The following is a 21,384-nucleotide window of genomic DNA, read 5'->3' as shown; positions in this document are numbered from 1 at the left end:
TAAGCTTCCTTGTGGGGTTGCGAGACCCTTGGATTTTGGTTGGTTAGTCTTTTTAGGCGGATTTATTAGCGATACTTTCTGTGAGATTATCTAGGGGCTCTACTCAGATGGGCTTTTTAAGGCATCCTAAGCCCTTTTCCAAACTGCTCTTCGTGGGAGCACTTTCGAGCCTTGCGTTACTCTATACTTTTTGCGATTTTACTTTCTTTTTCATGTTGAACGATTTGAACTTCTTTGAATCATCCTATTTTATAGATATAAAAAAATAATAAATATATTTAAATTTACTTTAATTAGTCCACATTTTGTCAATCAAATTAAGATTTTAAACTTTAATAAATAGTATAAATAATACATTTAAGAGGGGCATGTGCAACAAATTTCCACATTAATTAAAGATTATCAAAGTCCCATGAAAACGTTCTCCATAAAACCCGTTTTCAGTTTCCAAACACTGCCGTCTTTGCCTTTACCGAAGGGTTGGATACCTAAGAACTCAGAAACAGAGTAAACGGAAGAGCTGAAGATCTACTCTCGTAAACCCTCACGAGAAATGGTACCAACAAGTTCTTCCCTTTTGATCTCGATTTTGATTTTTCTTTAACATTTATTATGTATGTTGGTTTAATGTAACTGTTTGAAATCTCTCATTTATTTTTGATTTTTGATTTTTTTTCCAAATAGGCTCAGTCAGTGAAACCGATCTCAAGCCCAGTTCCAGATTCGTGGTACCCGACCCTCGCCGTGTTCATGCTCGCCATCGGCCTCATTGTCACCGCTTCATTCTTCATGTAAGTTATTTTCTAAGTATTAATTGCTCCAATTGTGATTGATTTTGTGTGTTATCTCATTGCTTATCGAATTTGGATCTAAAAGAGTAGGCTATAAGGACTTAATTCCTGATTGCAAATAAGTGGAACGATGATCAGTTAGAGGCCCACTTCAGTGATGTGGATAAAGGAATTAAGTGATGCAGGATTTGATTGTAACTGTAAAGTTTCTTTGAAACATGAATTTTTTCCAGTTTATACGAGGAATTTTATAGCCTATGTGTTCCTCTTAAGCATTGGTGATGGGATGGGTGTATCATAGGTAATGCTGTTTTTTTCTGTTCTGACTTCTGATAGTGTTAGGAACTTTTTGAATTCATTCTAACCGTTGCTGTTAGAATTGAGATCACAGTTTCATGCTCTGGATGCTTGATTTCAGCATGTCCAATAATGATTTGATTTCATCTTTCCCTTCTTTTGTTATGTGATTGCTGATAAAGGAAATGAAATATTATGTCAGTTGGGTCCTATTATACAATAGCTCCAGAAACCAAAAAACTTGTTAGCAGGGGTCTCTTAGGAGTTGGGACCCGTATTGTTATTGTCATTTGATTGTAATTCTGTGAATAATCTTCTGTTGAAACAGAGTAATAACAAATTCCTTTTGGGAAGTGTGAACAAGAGTTTTCGTGTGTCCTTTTGCCTTTTGTGGCTCTGAGTAAAATCTATGCGAAGGGAATCCTAACAGAAAAAGGTTCTGTTTCGGACCTTTCAATTTCCAGTGGTTAAAGAACTTTGTTTATCATAAAGTTGTCAGCATATTATGTTGATTGAGCTGATGTTTGCAGCTTAGTCTCTGCCAGTTACAAGTTCTTTTGAAACATGTTTCATCATCTGCTTCTCTACCTGGATTGAATTCAGCTATTCAGGACAAAAGCTACCATTTGTTGAGCCTTTTGTTTTAAGTAATTAACTGTTTAGAAGTATACTGGCCGGAAGGGCAGGGAAATTGGATTTTTCCTTTTCCTTTATTTGTTTGAGATGCTCTAAGTCCATGTTCAGAAATGGATATAAGATAGATATAGTACTTGACAGGCAGGAAAAGATAACACATTCTTGTCCTCATGGTAAGACATGCAATAATAATACAAATTAGCAAAGCTTCTACCTTGGCAGTACAACATTCTTGAAAATTTCTCTTTCCCTGGCGGCAAAAGTTTTGGAAGGGAGAAAAAAGACTCTAAAATATGATCATTAACTAGCCATTCTAATTTTTCCAAATGTTCTCTTGCTTCTTATCCTTATCTGCCCCATTGATTATCCCATCATCGCCATCCTTCATCAGCGCTTTCTCTCACCTTCACCCTTTTCTCCAACTTAAGCAAGAGTATTCATTTGTGCAAGGTTGCTTCTCTGCCTATTGATGCTCTACTATCTGGCAGCAAGAAGCTACCACAAATTATTGTTGCATTCCCTGTTCCACCACGCTCTCAACTTTTAATTGATTTGAGATACTAAAGATTGTTACCGGGTAATATATTTGAGAGGATATGTCTCCACTTTCCTATCCCACCAATCACCAGAACCTAATCTGCTACTTTAGGTATTGGTGTATTGTTTGTGGGAAAAACTTTTTCTTTGGAGGGTGTGAAAGAAGATTGGAAATATTGTTGGATGGAGGGTAGAGTTATTGCAGCAAATTTAATTGCATTGGATATGACAGAATCAATTTAATGTCATTCACTCGTCAATTTGAGCACCTGCCCAAATTGTTGTGTTTGGAGAAGCCACTCTAAAGTCATAGAAAAGAACTGGAACTAGGAAATATTCTAAGTCCTTTTCTGTTGATGTGGGAAGTTCTCAGCGTGGCTGCAACTCGTGCCCCATGTGCTCGACGTTTTGAGACATATAAGAACCATGTTTACTGTGTTTAATTTGCCTATGTGAGATAATGTCTACACTTTTCCACTTTTTATCTTTGACCTAAATTCTGTGTTTACGACTATATGCAAAGTTTTGGTTATCTCAACTTATCTGTTTATCCACATAGTTTAAATAGTGGATGCAGTAATATCTTTACATGCATTGGCAATTAAATCATGATCTAACTCCATAAATCAGTGGCTAAGACATCACTGAGTGCACTATGAAATGGGATCATCTAGACCTTGAGGTTTGTGAAACATGATCCTTGAACATGACCAATTAGGTATGAGCATTGTGGTAAGTCCTGTGTTCATATCCAACCAAATTAGCCATACTTAGTAGTATTCAAGTAAAAATATACCTGGAGCTTTTTGCATCCACCTCAAGTTCTTAACTTCCCATACAGTAAACTGAATATGGCGTTCAAACATATTTGACGATGATGTTACAGTAAAGATTGCATGATAATGTTCATAAGTATTGTGCTTATTTATGCTTTGTTGCTGCAGCTATGAAGCTACTTCCTCCAGGAAAAACCGCAGTCTTGCAAAGGAACTGACTACCGGTGCTGTTGCATCTGTATTCTTGGTACGCTAATTGTTTACATCCTGATTTCGCCCGTTAGTTTATCATTTTGACTGGTAAGTGACAACTCTTTTGTCCTTTCCGCAGGGTTTTGGATCTTTATTCTTGCTACTCTCCTCTGGCGTCTATGTTTGAGTTCTTACTGTCAAATAGGGCAAGATTGGTCGAGTTTAACATGCTCGTACCCTTTGTGAGCCTAAACTGAGCTTGGATCCAAAGTATTGATGCCAACTTTCATTAAGTAATTTATGGGACTTAGACTGATGCTAGAAGAATTGAAATATCAATATCTTGCCCTTTAACTTGGAATCCTAAAAGTTTTGATCCAGTGAAGTTTCTGAAGTTCAAAGTTTTACCATCTAATTTTGGAAATTACAATGTACATGTGCTTGCGTTAGGGTTATTGGTTGAAGCATTGAAGATATTTAGGTTGCGCTTGCTTGCAATATACATCTCATTTCACTCCTTCCGACAATTATCTCAAAAATCCATCTTACTTTTCTTAACATATTACATTACCTAGCCTAATACTATTCACACATCACTTTTGCTATCGCAATTACATTCTTATTTCATATCCACCCACATACTCAATAAAAATATCTAATCTCATCCGAACTCTTTCCATCTCATTTTCTCTTATTGAGATAAAAGGAAATGAAAAAAAAAAACACAACCAATCACATCAAATAGACAAATCTGCAACGACAATTTACTAATCGGGTTATAATCACTACACTCTCATAGCCCAATAATTTAAAAACCTGGTTATTGGTATAATATGTATCTAAACATGTCTGTAATAGATTAATGGAGTTATAATCAGTGATCCACAAATTGTTTCAGTTGTTATATGTTTTATCAGTGCAAATGCCTAAGCTGTTGGATTCTGATTTCATAAAAAACGATGTTTGATTAATATTGTTGCAAGTGTCCAACAAATAAAGGTCAGCAGAGGGTTGGATCACTGGAATCTCAAATCCCTCATAGAGTACATAATCATGGAATTGGAGCAATCAAGTCAATAATGTTTCCATTCATGCTCAAGGCCTTGTTTGTCTTGTGGTGAATGTGTGAGACCATCTTTCAAATTACTAGTATTTCTTACCCTATTTCATCACAAAGGTTGCATTTAGATTGGATCATTTGAAATTATCAACTTCAAATTCTTAATAAGAAATTATTTAAATTTATTTGGATAGCTCTAAATTTAAAGAATATTAAATTATTCAATTCTAATTTTTAATTACATTTTGTTGAATATTTATAAATTTTAATTTCTTTTAAATGGAGTTATTTTAAATTATTTTTATTAAATCCAAATTTATCAATCCAAATGCACTCTAAAATTTTATTTGGATGTACACATTTTTGGATTTAAGTGGAGTGGTTAGAAAAAATAAATTTTAAATGTACATATTAAATTAATTTAAAATTCATCAACGTTATTAAATGCAATTCAGATTGAATGACTTGAAATTCTTTTATACATAATCATTTTAAACAATACGCTGATTTGGTTGTTACGAATTTGAAATCGTTAACTCTAAACACAATGCTGCGAAAAAAATGATTGATTAAAAAATTAATATTTCAAATAAATTATATTATGTGCATTTTATAAGACTAATAATAATATGATGCAATAAAAGTCTTTGGAACTAAAATTGTGAATTTTAAATTTTATTTAAATTTGTTTAATTGCACCAAAATAGTATTTACATAATAATGTGTAATAAGAAAATAAAGCCCACAAATGAGTTTTTAGGAGGCATGGTAATAATCTGCCAAACAGAACTTTGCTGGCGTCACTCTCACTCTTCAGTTGCTGCTTTTAAATTCTCACCACTCACTCAGTAAAGTAAAACTTGAAAAAAAGGGGGGGAAAGGAAAAGGAGAAAAAGGGAAGGGAAATGGAGACGACTCCACCACCGAGCGAACCAAGGAAGCGTGGCAGGCCGAAGGGATCCACCAAGGCAAAAGCCGACAAGGACAAAGAGCCCGGCGGCGGCGGAGCTTCCTCCAAAATGAGAGGTTCTGGGGGCGAGAGGAGGAACACAGCTACTGACGAGAGTTACGCGCACTGGAAGCAGCTAGTGCCCGTGCTTTACGACTGGCTTGCTTCTCATAACTTGGTTTGGCCGTCTCTCTCTTGTCGGTACGGCTCCTCACGCACGCTCTGTTCTTTTCGTGTTTTTTAGTTTTTACCTGTTCCTGGTTAGGGTTTTTGTTAGGGTTTTATTTGAAATCTAGGACCGGAGGTTTAAATGAAGAGAAGAGACCTCGGTGGAAATGTTCTTGTATCTGCTGTATAGCTTGGGGTTTTAGTGAAGCTGACGCTTAACAAGTTACATGTCTGGAATCTTTGTGCATAGAGCTTTTCTGGGACTGAACTGTCAACATCACGAGTAAAGATTCTTGAGAGAGTTGGTTTTTGTAGTTTCTTCTTTCTTCCCCAAACCTCGGAGTTTTGGTTCTGTCGACCTTTTTGGTTGCCCTATGATGTTTTATGCTGTCTCTTGCTTTCCGTGGCTTTCTGCTACATTGAAATATTAGTTTTCTCTACTAAGTAACGAATTAAAATGCAATAATCTCGGGGAAAAGGTGTTGCCTCACTTTTAAATCATGAATCAGGTTCAGTTAGACGCAATTATGCAGTGTTATTGATGTGGTGGTATTTTTATGAAAACATTCATTGATTTGAAAATATATTTTTGTGTACTGTTGTCATTTATGTGGCTGCAGTTGGGGTCCAGTTCTTGAGAGAGGAACTTACAAGAACAAACAACGGCTTTACCTTTCTGAGCAGGTAAGTTTTCTATTTTTTCAATAATTTTATTTGCTTGTGTTCAATTATTTGCTAAAACTTGCTTGTTATATTTTGTAGCATAAGTTAAAGTTCAAAGTGTTTGGCTGTAATTAACTTTGCTTAGATGCATTTCTTCCTTTTTGGTCTTCATAGTTGTGTGGTTCCACATGCCATTATGAGATTGCTATCTAACTGGTCTTTCCTTTTCGTCCTGACCTTACTCAAGATAGCCATTGGCACTGGTTTCATCCATTGCTCTCAGCATTTGAGTTGACAGTTTTTAACCTATTTCCTTTTTGGTCTAGATCTTTCTGGAAACATACTTATACATGGTTCTCGTCTCTCCTACTTCTGCCTCTTGATTTACATTCTCAAAATTAATGCTGTGTAATATAAGATTATAGCTCTTTCTCTTTGTTGACCAGAAATGAAGGAGGCATACTTGCTTTCCTTTGCATTGCAGAAATGCAAAATTAGAGTTTCATTACTTTATGCCATTAAAAGAGTAAGAAAATCTTGTTGTTGTACTCTTTATTTGTTTCTAGGTTCCTGCTTTATTCTTCTTGCAGTAGTTCTTTTGTGTGATCTTTGGTAGATTGATAGAGAGTTTCATTTGTTAGGTTATTTTCTAAGATTGTGAAGGTATTTGAAGGTTTAGCGATGTCTGTTATTTTCTGTAAGCTTTTTTATTTGTATATCTGTTGTAACATTTCAATTTTCTGTCAGTGTCTTCTTCTACGTTTTATTTGATGCTATTGAGCTAATCGCTCACTTCCTTGGTGTAACCAGACTGATCATACTCAGCCAAACACTTTGATTATAGCAAATTGCGAGGTTGTCAAGCCGCGGGTTGCTGCAGAAAATCATATTGCTAATGTAAGATAGTTCTTGTGCCCTTATTGAATTTTGTAAAAGCAGTCACTCGCATCATCCAGTTTTATATTGATCCTATTTCATATAATTCTGATTACTAGTTCAATGAAGATGCTCGTTCGCCATATGTCAAGAAGTACAAAACTATCTTACACCCAGGAGAGGTAAAGAGCTACATTCTTGGAAAAGCTGACATTGTTTCTCATTTATATATTTCTGTTAATATTAGTAAAGTGTAAAGCTTTGCATATGTGTGGGTGCATGGAATATATATTTCCTGGTGATTATTTTATTTTATTGTATTCGTTTGAGGAATTTATGTCAAGAATTTAGAACTCTTTTCTGGGGAAAACCAACATAATCTACCCATTTTCAAGGAATTTATGACTAACTAGTTTAGCAAATTCACAATCCAAAAACAGGGTAGTTGTGGTCTGGGCTTACCTATTATTCACCTCAGATATTACAATTTTGTTTTGTTACTTGAGATATCATTTGAGCGAGAATTTCTCAAAATTCTCGTTCATCATCATAATATTTCCTATAACTGAAGAACTAAGATGAGATAGGATTCTGTAAAACGCAAACAAGCTTTGTGGTAAGGACATATCGTTGTTGATAAATAGCGCAATCTCCATGCCATGGAATTATGTGCTGCTTGTCACCCCAAATGCTATTCCTTCAGTTCTGCAACACGTAATAGAAGATGCATGGCTGGACTGCCCAAATGGAAACATATGTTGAAATTTATTTGTTTGTCAATCAGCCATTGGGCTATAGAGTGTTATTTAACTTTATCAGTTTATCTTGTGCCTTGTCATTGCATATATTGGTTGCAAGAACTTATTGATTGCTCAATTTGAATTCATGTATTGATGATATGGTGATGATGCTACTGCTTTTGTCTTGCCAAAATTTTTTCATTCCAGAAAAAGTAGCTTTGAGAGTAGGTTCCATTTACATCTGGTTTTTTGTCTTATTTCTTGCTTGCAAACTTTTTGCTATATTCTAGAAGGCGAACCTTGCTATTCTTTTATAAATATCATTACTGCTATTATTGCTAATGCTCTTGTTCTTATTGTTGTTGGTTTTGTCATTGCCACTACTTTCTTGATAACTTTGTAGGTCAACAGAATCAGGGAATTGCCTCAGAATAAGAATATAGTGGCAACACACACCGACTGTCCTGAAGTAAGTGATTGATCCAAGGTTTACCTTCACTTTTAGTTTGTCTATATGATTTATTTAGTTTGAAATAATTGCATTAACTAGTTTGATGGTTGTCATCTTAGGTTCTTATTTGGGATGTTGAGGCACAACCCAACCGACATGCTCTTCTTGGAGCTGCAGATTCTCGTCCAGATTTGGTGCTTTCTTGTTCTTTTAGAATTCCATCTAAGTTGATTATGTTATCCCTTTTTTTGATTTTCTTATATTGTGTTAATTATGTTCTTTATTCAAATTGCATTTTCATTTTGGTAAAATAACTTCACCCGTAGCTTGCAGCTTTTTCAAGACTCTGAGATGTTTACAATTAGACCATATTGCCTATATTCTCCTGAATGAGAGATATCTGAAATGGAAAAATGATCATTCTTTTAAAGATTCTGTAGCCAGCTTCCGTTTGAATCTTGCATTTGACTCATATTTCCTGTTTCTTGAAGTGGGTATTAACCTTGCAACTTGCTTTAATACTTGAAGTGTACACACATTAAGTGGGTTCATCTTTAGGGATCTCATTTCTTTTATTTATTTATGCAGTCTCTTGTTCCATAAGTTTCTAGGATGTTCACGTTTGTGGGGAAAACTTTTTTCCATTGGTGACTCAAGTAGTTTATTTTAGCGTAACTAATGAAACCAAAGACACCCCATTTACCGTAGTCTGGGTTAGTCAGGCTTAACATATGCCATTCCAAAATTAGTTGATTTTTTTGAAGATTTACTGCACTCAATAAAGAAAGTTGAAATTAAATGTTATCTTCAGAATAGGTGCTGTTCCTATAGGTTGTACTAAGGTTCGAAAATTACTAGTCTAGGATAAGAGGGTCTTTCATAGCCAAGGAATGCTTTGTGCTTTAAATATGCACTATGCTGGGAGTGCATGTACATAACTGATTCAATAGTCAAAACGTGCTGGAAAACAAAAGCCTATAAAGGTTTTCCTGTTGGTAGTCATCCAGGACTTATTTTAACACCTGCTTGTTTGGCACTTGTTTAACCCCAATTGTTTCTTTGATCACCTTATTAATATCAAATTCTCATTTTCTCCTCCTTTCTGCTTCTTTCTGAATTTAAGTGGTCTCTTATCCAGGTTTTACCTTGCAACTGGCCCCTCCATGGCCAACCCACCCCCATCGTCTTCAGTGGAACATGAGGTCCTAGAATAGAAAGTCTATAATTCTTTTTTTCTGATGAATGGAAGAAAGGAAATGCTGAACGTTTTATACACTATGCTCTACAGTAGTTAATATTTCCTCTTGGACTCTCAAGTCCTTTAATTACTTCTTCCCTTTCCTTCACCCTCCCGTCCCCTTAAAAAGTTTATGCTGTTTATTAGCATTCAAGTTAACTATGGTGTTTATTTTTAGTCATACAGTACTTGTGCACTTTATGTGGTTAAGTGCATTTGAAATTAATTGCTAATATTTGCCAGGTTTTAACTGGACACCAAGATAATGCAGAATTTGCCCTTGCAATGTGCCCAGCTGAACCTTTTGTGCTTTCTGGAGGTCTGAAATTTGTCATGTATTTTGCTTTTGCTCTCTCTCTCTCTCTCTCTCTCTCTCTCTCTCCCTCCCTCCCTCTCCCTCCTTCGACTGCTGTTTATGTTGGAATTTTGCCTTGTAAAGCTTATAATGATGAGTTTTCTTTCAGGGAAGGATAAATCTGTGGTTTTATGGAGTATTCAGGATCATGTTTCAACACTGGCTGCAGATACAACGCAATCTGCAGAAGCTGCTAGTTCAATTGTAAAAGCTGCTGATAATTCTACTGTTGGCCCACGTGGAGTTTTTGAAGGCCACAGTGATACTGTTGAGGATGTGCAATTTTGCCCATCAAGGTAACTTAGTCCCACTGTTCTACTGATAGGATAATTGCTGTCAAATTCTTTCAATCTAACGTATATTACTATTACTAATAGAAACCATGCTCGAAGGTCGCTTGTGTTTGTTATCATTGCTTTTCCTTTTGTACTTATCTATTATGTTTTTTTATTCAAATTTGTTGACTTGATTTCATGTTTCTTTCACTTTGCTTTGTCCATTCCTTAACATGTAATTGATCCTAATTGCTTTTTGACGTCTCCTTTCCAATCTGACATATTTATTGCATATGCAGTTCACAGCAATTTTGTAGTGTTGGAGATGATTCTTGCTTGATACTATGGGATGCCAGGATCGGAAACAATCCAGTTGTAAAGGTTGGATGAACCTTTTATTGATTGCTTTGGTTCCTGTGTACTTACTGCTATCCTGTATATAACACACGCATAGTCTTTGAACATGAACTAATTGGGAGTCAATGTTGCATTGAGGCGCTAGCTGTCTAGCATTAATCTATAATTACATTCAGTAAGAAGCTATATTTTCTTTGAACTATACCATATTTGTCTGTATGTCTTGAGCTTTGCTGATGGTTATGTTCAATTTCCGTTGGATACCTTGGTATCTAGATTTGAAATGTGTCAAAATCATTTTTTAGCTGTTGCTAATGTTGTATATACTGCCTGGATTATGATCTTGTTCCATATTTATGTTCTTATGGTGTACATAAAGAAAATGCTCCCCTAAAATGTTTACAATATTTTTTTATTGGAATTCACTTTGTTTGACCATCTTATTATTTCACTTTTCAGGCTTGCTAAGGCCTTTGCTCTTTTTTGATATGCTAACAGACACGAAACATGTATTGTAGTTGAGCAATGTGGTTTAAATGTTTGTGTTTTAACATAATATTCTTTTCTGATGCATCTGTTGATCTGTTCTTCTATGATGAGTTGCATTCTTTGAAGGTGTTTCAATGTAAAGCAATTTCACATTGTGATTTAGTTGCTTTTCCCTCACCTGGGATTTTGCTTGAATTGTAGGTTGAAAAGGCACATAACGCGGATCTTCATTGTGTAGATTGGAATTCTCATGATGAAAATTATATTTTGACTGGGTATGTCTAGACTCTGATACCCTTGTGATGATTGCTAAGACTTTGTGTAATGCTTAATTACATATATTATCCTATTTGCCACTTGACCTTGTTACTTATTGTGATGCTTCCCAAACCTCATACTTCAGTTCTGCGGATCATACAGTCTGCATGTTTGATCGCCGGAATCTAACCTCCAATGGAGTTGGATTGCCTGTCCATAAATTTGAAGGTCATAAGGCTGCGGTTCTCTGTGTCCAGGTATTTCATTTGTTTGTGCTGACTGTATTCCACCCCCCTACTGCCCACCATGCATAAAGGTATTTTTCTGCATTAGATATGTTAACTAAGTCTATATAATCACAGTGGTCTCCTGACAAGCGCTCTGTGTTTGGGAGCTCAGCAGAAGATGGTTTGTTGAACATCTGGGACTATGAGAAGGTGAGAAAGCTCTTACTTTTTCTTAAAAGCATGTTGTCATTGTGGTCTGAACTGCTACCCAAAGGATCAATTTCTGAGATTGCCCTGTGGAAATTCAGTGTAATGTGCGTCGGGTGTAAATTGATAGAGCCAGTAAACTATCAATAAAAAGAGACTAGACCATAGGAGTGCCTCTTGATTTTATCTCTCCAACTAATTGATAATCACATGCTCTGCTGTGTTGCTGCAGATTGGGCAGAAGGAAGAAATGGGGTCCAAGTCTCCTAGTACTCCAGCAGGGTTGTTTTTCCAACATGCTGGGCACAGGTAGATGCTTGTTCTAGCCTCGCCGCATTTTAGTTGTTACTGTCTGGTTATGACTTCTTTATTTGATATGGTTTCCAAGGGTTTGATTATCAATGCATAATCATATAAGGCATTTCCTCAATTTTTCTATGTATCTAGCCAAGTATTTACTTTCTTTTGTTTGATACACAATTGGTGGAGATTATGTTTCTTGTGAAATTAGGTCATAAACAAGATACCTTGCATGAAAATCTTCCACGTATATTTCTTGCTGTTCACTATTTCCCCTTTCTTTTTAGTCTTTCTGAAATGTTACTCTTTGAGTCTTGACTGCTGGCATCTTTAAATTGCTTGTGAACAACTGCTAGCTGAATTTTTGCTTTGTAACGGTTGTTTTTGGTTCCAGGGATAAGGTTGTCGACTTCCACTGGAATGCATATGATCCATGGACAATCGTTAGTGTCTCCGATGATGGAGAATTTTCTGGTGGCGGTGGTACCTTGCAGGTATTATGATGTTCTCCAATTACGGGAATATGAAGCTGAAAGCTTGGTTTTTAATATTCTGACATGGATGATTTTATTATGTTTTGCAGCTTTGGCGTATGACTGACCTGTTATACAGGCCAAAGGAGGAAGTTTTGGCTGAGCTTCAAAAATTCAAAGACCATGTGATTGAGTGCTCCAAGACTTCTTGACTAAATCATGGTTCAGGTCTCATTTGCATGAAATTATTGCGCCTATCGTTAATTTACTGGTGTGGCATAGAAGTTGTTAGATGATGATGAGGTAGGAAGGAACTTGTTTCTGTTTAATGTACTGAAAGAGGAGTTGGTTAGTTGAGGCAGGAATTATTGATGTGTGCTGTAGTAGTTGCGTGAAACGTGTTGAATGAGGTAGGAAGGGCGGGATGAATACTGAGGTAACATGTTGCTTCGTGATGGTTTACCTAACTAGTTGTGATGCTGAAAAACCTGGATTTGCTTTGATTTGATTCAGCCATCTCTCAAGACATTTCACATTATCTGATTCTCGCTGCCTAACTAGTTTCTAGTGCAGAAATTGTATTTCTCCTGTACCATAACATATTTACATATTCAAATTTATGTCAATGCCTGCTTCTATCATAAAAACGATATAATGAATTACTTCATTTAAATATTAAAAATTTTAGGATAAATTCCACTTTGCTCTTTCTTTCTTTCTTTCTTTTTCAATATTCTTAGATGATGATGCTTCTTTCTTTCTGTGCTCTCAAATCCATCATCTTTTATCCTTTTATGAATGCTTGAGCTCAAATGACTTATTTATGGAGTATGATAATTTAATAAAGTTTATCAAGTATTTACTTCTATATTAAATGATTGATATGAATATTTTGTAAAATACTATGTTATGTTCACTTTGTATGACAAATTTTCGGATAAATGAGTATAGTTACTGTTATGCCCTTAACGCATTTTTTTTATATGTATTTTGTTGGATATTTCACCTATTAAAGAAAAAACAACGGATTGGGCCGGATTGAATAATCCAACTCAGATTCAAGCTGGATTACTTATTTGACCCAATCCCGCAATTTTCCAGGCCTGATGGATTGATATGGTTATTTGAAAAAGGATTTTATGGGAAAATTTTATCAGGGTATATTTAAGGTCTCCATAGAAATCCGCTTATGAGAACACAACATTCTAAGTATACCCGTAGTATTGTTTAAGTACCAAGGTATTTGTGGGACTTTCATACTTAGTGAAAAAGACGTCCCTCTTTTACTGACAGAATTCTAGTCTTTGTTTGTTTGTATCACATTTTTTACTGTTATGAGCCCGATATGTAAGACTCGCACGGTAACTGTTAGATTATTTTAACATTTACGGCACACGTGAAGTCGTACAATTATGACCTTTTATATATATTGCCCCTCCATATTGTAAGTATAAGCTCCCTACTCTTATTATTTATCTTCTTTATTTTTTCCAATTATGAACTAACTTAAGCATTGGAGGGCCACCACCAGAATTCTTCCAGAGTGGTTCTAACAATTATTTATTTTGCTGGTCTTATACTGGAGATTCAAAGCATACCTATTGAAATGGGACTACCAATAAAATTGTTCCATATTTTCTGGAACAACACATATCTTCATTGTAGTTACCTAATTGAACTTAGATTTGAATTATAATTAAACAAATATAAAATATCAAAAAGTTATACTAGCGAAATTAATTTAATTACAGCCAAATAGTTACATGCTATACATACAAGTATAGAATAGAGATGGGCCAGGAGAAACCAAATTGCAAATATACACATGTTCCAAGCCCATTAAAGTGATCTCAACTTTGGATTCCCTGTAACGGAAGCCCATTCAGAAGTTAATTATTCTTATTTGTAACTTATTATTTGCAGCCCAATACAAACCCTTTAGTTTTCTTCAGCTGATGTTCTGTGACAATTGCAATTTACCATTACTGGTTCATTCTACTTAACCAATTCTTTTAGGGTAATATTTCTTTTAATTTTGTCTTCTTCAGCTGTAATTACATGAATTAGTCAATATCTCAATAAATCGAACAATACCCAATCAATACATTTGATGCGAGCAAAAAATGCTCGTTTGGTACGGTCCAACTTGTGATCTTGGACTTTGATTTTGCAAGCTCTAGAACAGGGCTTGGAAAAAAAAAAAAAACTATTAGCACTCAAACACATAAATGTTAAAATAGAAAAATGTAACTGAAAATAATTAAAAGCGATAATATAGTAGTAGAATAAGAGCAAACCATTGTGTATTTAGATTTATTGTGTGTGAATGTAATTGAAAAATGACCCATTTATTGAACAAGGGGCCTTAGTATTTATAGTGGATCCCTCCAACTTGTTGGGAGGAGGCTAGCCTTATTTGGACTCAGGGGAGTGGTTACGCCTCAGCTGCCTGAATTCCCCTCACTTGGGGCGAGTTTGTTGTCTCTTTGATGAGAAAATCTTCTTCAGCGAATAGGGTCTTCTCTAAAGATCCTAGCTAAGGTGTTAGGGCTGCTCGCGCCGTCTGGAAAGTGCCTCCCATGTGGTGTTTGTGTGGAACTAGTTTGGGGTCGATCGAGGTTGTGAATTCCTTATCCTCCCATGGGACTCCTTGTGGGGCGCTTGGGTCCCTGACTGGCCTTTTGTGTTCTTAGGGACATCAGCATCAATATACGATCAATACATCAATATGATTAAAAATAATAAAATAAATTATAATAAATTCATATAAAGTGAATCAAATATTTATACGTTTGGTGAGACTCGAATATATAGTTTTATATTTAGATAAGTGGGAAAAATATAATAGAGGACTCAGTATTTGTATCATAGCTCCAAAGCAAATAATTTGTTGAAGTACTTTTGGATCTAATTGATTTTGTTGTAAAATTCAATTTAAATTAAACTTTTGCACAACATATGCGTACATAATAAATTGGGTTTTCTTCCCATTTGTAGATGCCCTCTTGTGTGTATGTGGGGGTGGGGATGGGGATGGGTAAACACACACATATTTATACTATTTATTTAGTGTGATTGCCCTTAAATACATGATTTTTTGTTATTTGATCGCTTCATTTTATTAATAATTTTCTAGTTATGACTTTTAGAATTAAAACATTGTTTTAGCTTTGATAAGTTAACTCCCCTTTATTTAATGTGAATACATCAATCGTGCTCATCGATTTTATATAGAGATCCCTGAAACAGTTGACGTCTTGATTCTTGGATGCTTACTCCGATATGGATAATATATTCATTATATATACTGATTCTTGAATGCTTATTTCGACATGAATAATATATTTATTATAAGTATTGATTCTTGAATACTTATTCCGATATGAATAATATACTTGTTATATATATGGTGAACTCATTAGTAAAAATCTTAAACAATAGTGAGTATAAAAAAAAAGAAAAAAGAAAAAATGAGGATCTATTTTGATCCTATAAATAAAAAATGGTTGGTTCAGTTGTAAACGAATTGAATTATAAGACCAATTCTTGTTAATAAATAGAATTTGCGAAAATACTTATTTAGAGGAGTTTAGCTCTTTCTCTCCTATCATAATTATGATTAATTTCATGTTAAGTGTGAGACGACGAATTTACGACGAAATCCAAAAAAAAAATAAAAAAAAGAGACCCTATATATGATTATATAGACCACTAGACCCTCCACGTTAATTATTGAGAAAAGGGGTATCTATGTTTCTTTGTTTGGGAAGCTTTTAAAAGCAAGTGTTTGATGCCAATATGATAACATACTTTAATCACTTTGTGTTATCTATAGCTCACAATTAACACCATTGGCCTAATGAGGATGGAATGTCATTCTTATATTAGGTAAGACTAAAGCTACCTTTCTTCTTCTTTTTTTCCTTTTTTATTTCTATAAGAAAAAGAGAGACTTAGAAAAAGTAATCATTTTCGAATATGATGCCGATCATGAAACCAATTCGGGATTTGCAAATCGCAACATATGAACTATTTATATTTGTTTAAGTTTTTGGTCGTCCAAAGACACATCATAAAGGGCAAAATGCTTTTTAGTCCCATATAATAAGGACATAATTTTTTTTTATACCATAACTATGGCATGTGTCGCTTTTAGCTCCATAAAACTCATAATCACATATTTTTAGTCTAGAAAAAGTTATGTCTGTTGTGGTTTTGAGATTAAAAAGGTGTTGTTTGGGTCTAAAAAGGCATTTTGATTTTGGGACTTCTTAGACCCCAAATCACATTTTTTTGGACTAAAAATGTGTGATAGAGTTTTATGGGACTAAAAACGTCATATACAATAATTGTGGTACCAAAAAAATTTTTACCTTATTTTATGGGACTAAAAAAACATCTACCACTGTCATAAAAGGGTCGAGTGGAAAATTCACTTTCAGTACAATTCCTAAGTTTGTAAAAGAATAATTCAACTTTAAGTTTTTAATATAATTCACGTCAATTAATATACAATATTAACTTTTCTCTTCTCATTCATTTAGAAAAGAAACAAAAGAACATTATAATGATCAAATTGATCGATGAACACAATATGAATTAAAAACCAAATAAAATAGTTTAAAAAAATTTAAGCAATCGATATATCAAAAAATATTCAGTAATTTCGAGATTTGTCATCTCATACATGAGTTATTGTGTTTGAATCCCAATAAACTTATTTTTGAGTGGGTATGATGATTCTCGATTGATGTGGAACCCATATATTATCCCTTTTTTTTTCATCCCACATTTATAGTTATACCAAGAAGACATAATTAGGTTCTTTAATCTTTGGGCCATACCTTTTTCTTTGCATCACTTTTCTTATTATAGTTAGCATAAAGATAAAGAAAACTAGAGAAAGGTAGGCACCATGCATAATGCTTTTGGGGACACTTCCAACCATTATAGACTGGAACCATGGATTCAAACCAATACATCTTTATATATATATATATTTGATATATAAAAATATAATTATTAATTTTATGTATAAAGCATAAAACATTATATTTGTAATTATATATTAAAATATCCACATTATAATATTAAATGTATATTGTACGATTAGGGAGGAGAATCATTTAATATTAATATCTTAACACAATCTCATTACATTCGTATTTTTTTTATGAATGAGTGGCAATAAGATCTGAACCTAGGTCCACTTGTTTGGTCCTGTTTTAATATCATGTTGAATGACTATTCAATCTTTAAAATGGAGAATTATTTAATATTAATGTTTTTAGCATATGTCGCATTCACTAACAACTTTTTCCATAATTATATTACTTTTTTCCCCAAAATATATTTGTCCGAAAACATCCAAAACAAAACAAAACATTCCCTAAGATTTTCATAAGACGATTGGTCTGTTGAAAGCAGAAGAAGGCGACAGGTCCCTGCATGGCATGCCCATCTACTTAATTAGACAAACACTTTCGGTGTAGCAAATTGAAAACTTATCATTCCAAGTAAAGTGAAATTTGTATAAATTTTTTGAACTCTTTTACTTTAGAGATTTTATTAATTAGATTTTGAACCCAAAACATGAATAATAGGACAAGGATTCGGGTAATGGCGAACCCAAAAATCTAAAATAATAGTCGTTGATGCTTTTATTTTTAGAGGACTCTTGATTTGATATGTGGCTTCGAACATCCTTTCATAATCGGCCTTTATAAATGTCGGTTGACCTCATCAGACAAATACGCATTTAAAACACTGAGATTTAGCTCTTCATTTCTATAATATAATTTTTCTTACACAAATTTTGACTTAGGGATTGAAGAATTTTAATCAGGAACTGCCCCTAACAAACCTAATAAATTGTGTTGCAGGTCAATCTATCTTTATGAATTTAAGACAGCCCACACCCCAACCCCCACACACCCGGATGGCTTGACCCTCTAACTCGACCCACACAATTCCCCTGACCCGGTTTCCACTTAAGCTGTGGAACCCTAACCCTACTTCACTTAGTTTATCCCCTCGTTTTCTTCTTTGCATATTTTTCTCCCCCTTTGTTCCTTCATCGTCGTCTTCCTCTCTCTTCGATAATCAATGCTCCCTTCTCCGATAATAATATCCTGCATCTATTTAACCCTCCAAGGGTTTTCTAAAGTGAAAATAATCGAACAAAAAGGAAAAGAAAAACCCCTCTTTCTTCTCTGATTAATCTATTCTTCGTGAAAAAATTCCTGAGTGGAATTTTCTACGTGATTCTTACTGAGAAACCTGATTGGCTTTGGATTGGGGTCTAAGTGAACCTTTCTGGACGAGTTCCTTTGTGGATCTGGGTGTGTAGCAACGTGTGTATGTGGTTGCTGGCCTTTGAGGCTGCAGGCTCCCCCTTCTCGGATACGACTCCCTGAGTCAATCTATTCTTGTTCATTGTTCTTATATTTTATTGCATTCATAAATCTGTATATATTTTGCATATATTCTGTTATCCTAAATCTGTAGAGTTTTCTTAACTTTTCTGTAATTTTGGATTTATAATATTAAGGATTTTGTAACCCATCACGATTCTTGTAATAGTTGAATTAGACTTCTAATTTTTGGGCTTATTGTTGAGGATAAATTCCCAACACTAATATTAAATGATTCTTTTATCTAATAGGTTAAATTTTTAGATGAGATATTCATTTAACATAATATCATATGGGCGTGTTCGATAATAATATTGAATTATTATCTATTTTAACAGTTTAAACTTTTAAATGAGGTGGTACGATCATTTATCATACATTCGTAAAAGAAATAAATATAATAAATAGGTATGACTTGTACGAAGATTTGTGGTTGATTTGTTTTCCTATCTTTTTCTTATTTTATTACAAAGAAAAAAAGTCATATATATACACACAATGCTTACAACCTAAGGAATAAAAGCATTCATGCTTGCAGCAAACACACACATTACGTGTCGATGGAACAATGGTCACTCCAAAGAAGATTTAAACGTCAATCTACCAATAATTAAAAAGGTAATTTAAAACTTTATGTTAATTGGTTGATTTGATACTATGTTATGATTATTGCAAAAAGTACCCCTTCTTACATGACACCTCTAATTATATTTGACTAATGGATTTGACCTAACTATATGGTCGTGGATTCAAATCATATATTATATGGCACGGTAAAAAATATTATATTTAATTATAATTAATTGTCATAGTTTATAATAAATAATTTTAAATTTTATAGTAAATAATTATTAACTACGGTCACCAACGATTGTTGGTTGAATTTTTGCGAGGGTGATTAAAATTCATGACAAATATTTTATTATGGCTCTTAATTATAGTAAATAATTTTTTCATAGTAGAAAAGCTAGCTAGTAATTTTTTTGGATTAATTTTATTTAACTGTGTTTAATATTATTTATTTTTCATGATTTTTAACCATAATTATTAATATTTTAGTCTATAGTAATTTTTTTCACCTAGTGTGGGTTATTATTAAATTATAATAATAATAATAATAAATTCAAGTTCTTTATTATTTTTTTTTATTTTCTGTCAAACTGTAAAAAATTTTATGTATCATCAATCGTTATAAGTTGTCCTGAAAAAGAAAAAAAGAAAGAAAAATTATTTTTGCTATGACTGTCATAATAAATATTTTAACCATACTTACAAAAATTACGACCGACAAATTCACATTGGTTGTAGTCAATAATTATTTATCAAGACTATTTATTTTTTTAATTATATCAATTATTTATGATTAAATGTTGAATTTCTACTTGTGTATAGTAAAAGTCCTAACCCTAAATATTACTGAAAATTGATCGCCTGATAAGTTAAAAATGTCTGCTTGCTAAAGTATAGAAAAACAAGAAAAAGAGCAGAAAACGAATCAAATTGGGTCATAAATATGTTGGATTAAGATGTAAGTGGGAGGTGAAAAGACTCTTCAAATTTTGTTTATTTGTATGGACCAAAACGGGTTAAAAAAATACCTACCTCGTTGAAGTTGACGTCCGAACCTAAATAATTTTAAAATTATATATTTAAATCGTGTGTATTTATTTTATTTTATATAAATTTAGTAAAATTTATTTTATTTTTTTCAATATAAATATATTAATATAATTGATGCATTAATCAATTTATTAAAATATTAATATAATAGTACGATTTGAAAAAATACATATACGTCAAACCAAAATTGATCGACAAATTTGTTTTGATTTATTTATATTTGGGTAAATGCTGAAATTCAATCATGAAAGAGTGATTGAGAGGTTGAAACCCACATGAGGCAAAAAGAGACATCAAGTGGGCCATTCAAATTCCTTTTTCTTTTTAAAAAAAAAAATATTTATTTATTTAATTTGACACAATAATAGAGTATTGATGAACAGCTCTATTGATATAGACCATTCAATGTCAATTGTCACCCCAAAAGATGGCCTACAAACAAAAATCTTGTTTAGATACACACTTGTGAAAAGGAAAACTACTTCTTGTATATATCAGGTAAAACTATGCTACACCTCATTCACATTCTAATGCTTGCATCCTTAAATATAGCAATTTTTGTTGCCTCTTCTATTATATTATATATATATATATCACGTGTATAGAATTTTTTTAAATAAATTTGATAGTGAATTTTTATACACGTTGCATGTATATGTGGAATGAAATAGAAAATGCAACAAAAATTGCAGTAGAAAATCTAATCCGTTCCACTTCATGGGAATGTTTTTGTTGTTTACGATATTAATGCAGAAACTTAAATTTTGATCACGGGTTATGATTAATATTTTTCATAGTTTTAGCTATGTTTGGCAAATGTTTTAGGACTAGAAGAAGTATGACCTTTTTGTTGTAGTTAATTACTATGGTAATAGAAAAAAATATTATGGTGAATATAAATTAACCACGACTTCGCAACAGTCATCAATAAGTTGTTTCTGCACGTGAGGCCAAAACATTAGCCGTAGCTAAAATCATGACAAAATATTTTGGCCATAGGAGAAATGGATTAAAGAGCAAGCAAAGTTTTCAAAATC

The 21,384-nt window shown here is 33.5% G+C and overlaps 2 protein-coding genes across 2 annotated transcripts; both read left to right on the top strand.

Moving 5' to 3' along the window:
* The first annotated feature begins 394 nt into the window (after positions 1–394).
* LOC105161851 (uncharacterized) lies at positions 395–3,644 on the top strand. The gene is made up of 4 exons (XM_011079678.3): positions 395–556; positions 685–791; positions 3,206–3,284; positions 3,369–3,644. The coding sequence occupies exons 1-4, from the start codon at positions 554–556 to the stop codon at positions 3,414–3,416; spliced, it is 237 nt and encodes a 78-aa protein (XP_011077980.1). The 5' UTR covers positions 395–553; the 3' UTR covers positions 3,417–3,644.
* A 1,495-nt stretch (positions 3,645–5,139) lies between these two features.
* Positions 5,140–12,852, top strand: LOC105161850 (WD-40 repeat-containing protein MSI4). Its single transcript, XM_011079677.3, has 15 exons — positions 5,140–5,439; positions 6,027–6,090; positions 6,880–6,966; positions 7,065–7,127; positions 8,089–8,154; positions 8,256–8,330; positions 9,617–9,692; positions 9,838–10,024; positions 10,303–10,384; positions 11,051–11,124; positions 11,253–11,364; positions 11,470–11,544; positions 11,774–11,850; positions 12,236–12,335; positions 12,425–12,852. The coding sequence occupies exons 1-15, from the start codon at positions 5,195–5,197 to the stop codon at positions 12,524–12,526; spliced, it is 1,485 nt and encodes a 494-aa protein (XP_011077979.1). The 5' UTR covers positions 5,140–5,194; the 3' UTR covers positions 12,527–12,852.
* Positions 12,853–21,384: the final 8,532 nt, after the last annotated feature.

The sequence above is a fragment of the Sesamum indicum genome, linkage group LG5, assembly GCF_026168435.1.
Source record: "Sesamum indicum cultivar Baizhima isolate 11 linkage group LG5, ASM2616843v1, whole genome shotgun sequence".
NCBI lineage: Eukaryota > Viridiplantae > Streptophyta > Magnoliopsida > Lamiales > Pedaliaceae > Sesamum > Sesamum indicum.
This window is presented reverse-complemented; position numbering and strand designations above follow the sequence as displayed.